We start from the raw sequence: 6,368 nt of genomic DNA on the forward strand, positions 1-6,368 counted from the left end.
TGGATCCAGTTTTATGCCTTGTGTTCTTCCCCCCCCCCAACAACCTTTGGGATTGTGTCTTAAAATTTTGGGGCTGGGTAATGGGGTTAAGTGACTTGCCCAGTGTCACACAGCTAGTAAATGTTATGTATCTGAAGCCAGATTTGAACTGAGGTCATGAATCCAGGGCTGGTGCTCTATCCACTGTACCACCCTAGTCCCTGTGTCTTAAAATCTTTAAAAATTTGTTTATTCATTTTTGCTGCTGAGGCCTGACCTCAGCTGAATTCTAGGTTTCCTGTTCTCTGAGGATCAGATCAAATTGAGGACTCTTCCTTTGCCCCAGAGATTTCTTTAAATGGACTCTCCCTTTCCTCATGGGTCAGAATAAGTTAGGGCCCCTTCCGTGCTTATTCCTTCACTCTGGATGCCAAAGCTCCCCTTTTTGTTTGGACTTAGTTGAAGCCCTTCCCTTGGGAAGGGCAGAAAGAAGTTTTTCCTCTTCTGGCCAAACAGACCTACTTTTTTTTCCTCTTAGGCTAAGGTCCACCTACCTCACCTTCTTTCCTCTAAAAGCAACAGGTGTTTGCTGAGGTTTCTTCTTCCTGCTGAAGTCTTTCACTGTCATCCCTGGGGATGTCTTACTGATAAGATTTATTTCTTTACCCCAAGCCTTTAGCTTTCACTCTTTAAGGGGTCTGACTTTTTTTTTTTTAAGAATTGTGTTGTGTGGCAGTCTGGTTATTCAGTGGTGGGGGAGAGCCATTAATAAATAATTATCTAGTATAGTGCTCTATTATGAAAATGTTGATTAAATTTCAATTTTTAGGATATAATAGTAGCAAACTTTTTTGCTCTTCCTTTGTGGGCATGGTTGCCCACAAAGATATGGAATAAGAAATCTGTGAGATGCTCTGTAAGTAAGGGTCAACAGTTCTATTAAAAATTATTTTTAAAAGCAAATGTTGGGACTTGGGGTGGAAAACTGTTCTATTATGAAAAGCAATCTGGAATTATGCTAAAGAAGTAACCAAAATGTCCATACCTTTTGGCTTAGAAGGCCAGAGATAGGCATATGCCCTAAGAACACTAATGATAAGAAAGGAAAAAAAAAAAAGGCCTCACATAAACCAACATATTTATAGCAGCACTTTTTTTGTAGAATGTGAATATAATGGAACTGTAAGAAATGATGAATACAGAGTAGTGATGATAAATTAATAACTAAGACAAAGTGGAGTAGGTTAAATGAGGAAAACAATATACACAAGAGCAATAACATAGAAAGGAAAAAGAAGGGTTAAAATTGAAAACTTCACAGAACAAATCCGCTCAGTAAAAGGATTTGTTCTGTAAAATTTGGACTCAGTCAAAAGGCTGCAACACAAGGACCTACAAGACCACAGGTTCCTCACCCCTGGTCTAAGAGAAGGCACCTCTCCTTTGCAAAGGGGGTAGGAGGGATAATGAGTATGGAACTCTCAAATACAGAACTGCACATAAACAACACTTTATATTTTAAAATGTTTCCGCTGACTTTTCTTTTACATTCTTGGATGGGAGGGATAACACTGAGAAATGTGGGTGATATGAAAATAAGTTATCAATAAAGGATTTTTTTTTAAAGTAGAAGTTGGATGGGGTAAAGGAAAGCCAGGAGGACGCTCTGAATTTGACTGGCAATCTTGTCATAGTACCAGAGGACAATGAATGCTAGGGTTGGTCCTGACAAATTAGAGTAGGACAGTCTTCCATGACCATTGTCCTTACTATGAGGAGAGGAAAAAAAAACCCAAAAAACACCACACATCCTAAATAAATTCATTTACTTTGGTTTGTCCAATATTGTAGGAATATAGGGACAGGGAAAAAAGTACTGATGATGACTATGGTTGCCCCCTTTCCCACAATGTCAGCTGTCATGGTGTTCCACATAATTTCTTCTAACCTTTTTGTAGAATCCAATGAGCATATGGGTGTCAAAAACCAGTTTGCTGACCCCTGCTTTTAAAGGAATGCCACTTTTGTCCTATTTTATCTTTGAGCGCACATGATTTCGAGGGACTGTTATTATCTCTGTTCTAACATCTAAAACCTCTGCTATTTTCAACTACTACCATTACCTTGTAGCAATAGGCTGCTACTATTTGGTGATCACTTACGTACTGTTCCATCTTTAAAAAATGAAGAAAAACTTGAATGTAATATTTATTTGGTGAATTTACATGTGAGTTCATTTACAAAAGAAAAGTTACAGACAAATGTAGCTTTCAGTGCAGTTTCAAATATTTTAAGAACAGGCAACAGTCCGTGAGGATTTGGAATGATAATATTGAACGGCACATGCGTCATTTTCCTTTGTGTGGTTTTTTTCTACCCCTCCCCAGGGGGAGGAAGGAAGAAGAGTAGAAGAAAATGTCAGTGTCAATGAAAATAAGGCCATGCAAATAAAAACCCTTTTAGAGAATCAGAGGAATTTTAAGTTGGGGATAAGTAACTCTCCTGAAGTCAGCAGTGGTTGTCCTGGAAGGTGCATAATTTAAAGACTAAAAATGGAGAGAGAGCCCTTAGATCTGAACTGTCACTATCCTGGTTGTCAAAAAAATTTTACTTCCCAATTTGCTACCTTTAGACCCATGATCTCCTAAAGCCAGGAGTTACTACCCCTGCTATGAAAGAGGGACCAATCTTATAGATACTAAAAAGGTAGTGTTTGCGCTGACAAAGTTTATTTGGTTTCAGAAGTATAAGCACCCAGTGAATGCTGACCCTTTGGATAAGCAGCATCTCCTCACCCCAGACCCTGTACACTATCAAGATTTTAGTTCCCAGAGGGATGGCATGAGGCCCTAATATGTTGTGGTATGTATTGTCTAAGGCTCAGACTTAGTGAGATACTATCCGATGGCCCACTGCTTTAAAAAAAACAAACAAAAAAAGAAAATGAAAACCCAAGCAACAAAATGGGACGCTCTGCTAGTAGATGAGGATTATAACCCAAAAGGACAGTCTGGATAAAATGATGGCTAGGAATAAATAATGAACTGAAGTATGGGTTGCAGGTTGAGTGAGAATAAAAATGTAAACAGATAGGTTTCCTGAGTTGTCAACAAATTCCTATATATTGGCACTCAGGACCTCACAACAAAGGGCTCACTGATTTAAAACTAAAGGCATCCCACACACATACTTTTACATAAAAAGTAGCAACTCAGAAAAGGTACTTTTTCTAACTGTTACTGTAACTTGGTGAAACACTCAAAACACTTGCCATTTCAGGAAATACTAATTGCGCTCTTGACAATAACATCTAAGCCCTCAATAAAAGCACATTCCTTTACCAAATTTTCTCTACTAGCTACTTTAAATTAAATATTTCCATGTATCACATTCATTCCACTTTTATTTAGGTTATATACATAAGCCAGCATTTCAATTTCTTTAAAAAAGTGTACACAATTGGTACCAAGTTCAGAAAATAAGTCTTAGGCCTGTAAAAACCCACCTGCTTTTACCTCTTGAGTGGTCTACTCCCAACAGTAGCAATGCTATTAAAAGTCTTTTCTAAGTCTTCCAGCCTACAAGTCCTTCAAAACAGATTCTGTGTTTCTGCACAGTTTACTATAAGGAGTTTGTGGTTGCTTTAGATTTGAAGCTATTTATATTTCTCATCATTTATTAGTGTCGCTGTGGAAAATGATCAAATTGTTCAATAGCTGCCACCAGGTTCTTCCTAGAGTTATGCAGAACGCAAAGGCTTTGTGCCTCTGGTCATATTTAAGGTTCTCTCTCAATTTAGCTTTAAAAACAAAAATACTTTTTTCCTTTGAAAAACAAATAATCAACCCAGAGGGATTAACTGCATATAAATTAATTTCATAGCACTCGCCATATTATTTTAAAATCAACATGCTGTAAAATGTTCACATATATATGTGTACATATATATAAAAACAAAATCATCCAAAACATAATCACTCCCCCCACCCATGAACAAATCCAAGTTTTTATTTGCATGGCCAAGATATCTTTTGTTCCCTCTGCAACATTGTTTTAGATATCCCTTTCTGTTGCATTAGGGAATAACTTCAACACTGCAAACTTCCTTGAACAGCCACTCCCACAACACCTAAACATTAAACAGATGTGACAAATGACAAACACCACAAAGGGAAAAACTAAGCTCCGCCATTCATCACGGTCTGTGATCACGTCTGTAGGGCTCTGCTGAAGTATGGGCAAACGGCTAAAAAGAGGGTCATTTTTCCTTTCCCAGCTGTTTTACAACGTAGGAGGTTTTAATCCATATTTCTTTGCAACTTCTGTCTGAGCATAGGCAGCATCACAAAGTGAATAGAGGTGTGCCATCTCCATTTCTGATTTGGCTAGGTTAATCGCCTTGTTGAACATGTCAATGGCTTTATCCATGTTTCCTCTGAAAGGACAAAATTCCAAGTCAAAACTACGCCACAAATTTTGTAATTTAAAAAAAAGGGACAGTAATGTAAGCAAAATGATACAGGGACCTGACTACTAAATTTTAAACTGACTTTGAGTTATCTGCTTTGTACTTAAACCCCTATTAGTGAAATATGGGGCTTCTGAGCAATGCTCGGAAGAAGGATTTTTGTTCATGAGACATAATTTAAATTCAGTCAGAGAGAAACAATCAGGTTTTAAAATAATAGCTGCTAAGAACAAGTAATATTCTGGGACTAGGCAGACATAGTACAGATCAGCAACATTTCCCAGGACAGCAAATTTTATTTTTAAAATGGGGTTTAATCACTATAGTCACTGTTCCACTGAAGTACAAGTACTCAAGCAAAAGCCCTATAAAACTGCTCTACACCTAGTTGTCAATAGCATTTCATATCACTAATTCCAGGTTGGTTTATCTTGGCCACAGAACTTAGTCTCTATTCAATGAACAGCAAAATCAGTGCAACTTGTATCTCTCCATACAAACTTCACCCAGTGCTTGCCCCTCCCTACCCTGGGAATAGAGCAGGTTAGAGGAGCACGTTAGACGACCTGGGTATATCTGTGGATCATTTTTAGTCGGCTTGCAGATTCTAAGCTTCATTTGATTCTGGGCAACCTATACTTCTCTAGACAAAAATTCTCATTTCTACCGTAGCAATATTAAACTCTTAACAAGGGAAAGTCAGACCAGAAAGACTAACTTGCCAAAGGTCACACATCTGATGTGTAGCCTTGATTCATTCTACTACTACCCCAGATGTGTTTCTAGTATAGCGAGAACTAGAGAATGCAGAAAAATCTGCTGACCAACAATGGTTAGCCCACTCATCATGGGCCTGGGAATGTGCTTGGGAAATGATCCTTATCTTTTACCTAAGAAACTACATATCCTGATTTAAATATTCATAGACAAAAAAATGATAAAAAATACTGTTTTGTAGCACTAGGCTCTTATTACCAATAAAACTAGCTGAACTCATCCAGCCCATGCAGAAGAAAGGTAAACAGGAAATTAGGAACTTTAAAGTTTAGCTAAATCTGAGTTCAAATACAAGTGAGTATTGTAGAGCATCAAAAACCCCAGGTGGTAGAAGTGTAGAGCAGAATGAGCTGCTCAAGAGTAGACTGCTCTCCTTGGAGGGCGCCACTGTCTGGTGCGTTACAGCCGAGATTTCTTTTGTGTACAACTCAGACTAGATGACCACTTAAGTCCTTTCCAACTCTCAAAAATTCTCTGACTTTGAAAATAGTTAAAATTCCAGTAGAAGCTAACCATTTTATTAGTCATTGAGTAGGCTTGGTTGTCCACCAATACTGTGAAGGGGCGTGTGCCCCCTCCCCCTTTTCTAGAAATAGGCTCAACAATGTAAATTATTTTTACCTCTGCACTTCAATAGTTCCCATTGTTTCATATGCAAAATCACACTTGTTGTCGATTTCAATGGCCTTACTAATAAGCTCCAAGCCTTTTTCTAGGTCTTGCTTCCACTGAAGCTGAAGCAAACTGGAGAAGGGAAAGAAGGTTCAAAGTCAGTGAGGCATTTACTAAATTATAACCCCTCCCCATCCCTGGTCAGGGAAAGAAGGTATAAAATTTAGTCTTTACCCTCAGAAGATGTAATCTAGTTGGAGAAGGAAAAGTGATATAAAATGGTGCATACAAATTAATGACAAATTTTGTCACAGAGATTAAGTGCTACTAAAATAAAGAGCATGAATGGCAGAAACAGGAAAAGCTTCCTGGCAGGTGTGAGATTGGAGGCAGGCCCTAAAAACAGATCACATCTGATGAGGAAGGAGGCGGCTGGGTTTTCTGAGGGGTGGGGGGGGTGCGAAAAGCAGTGGTGGGGAGAGAAGCAAGAGGGCAAAGTAAAAAGGGTAAGGGTGGGAGTAGGGATGGAAGG

At 38.5% G+C, this 6,368-nt stretch overlaps 1 protein-coding gene across 1 annotated transcript in view; it reads right to left on the reverse strand.

Annotated features, from left to right (window-relative positions):
- Nucleotides 1-2,174: 2,174 nt before the first annotated feature.
- TOMM70 (translocase of outer mitochondrial membrane 70) overlaps nt 2,175-6,368 on the reverse strand; it is a 36,866-nt gene continuing 32,672 nt past the window's right edge. Inside the window, exons 11-12 of the mRNA XM_027867489.1 lie at nt 5,846-5,968; nt 2,175-4,414 (exon numbers count right to left, since the gene is read on the reverse strand). Of these exons, the coding sequence (XP_027723290.1) occupies nt 4,261-4,414; nt 5,846-5,968 (277 nt within the window). The 3' untranslated portion in view covers nt 2,175-4,260. The remainder of the gene's footprint in view (nt 4,415-5,845; nt 5,969-6,368) is intronic.

The sequence above is a fragment of the Vombatus ursinus genome, unplaced genomic scaffold, assembly GCF_900497805.2.
Source record: "Vombatus ursinus unplaced genomic scaffold, bare-nosed wombat genome assembly UNPS02001419.1, whole genome shotgun sequence".
In the NCBI taxonomy this organism is placed as follows: Eukaryota; Metazoa; Chordata; class Mammalia; order Diprotodontia; family Vombatidae; genus Vombatus; species Vombatus ursinus.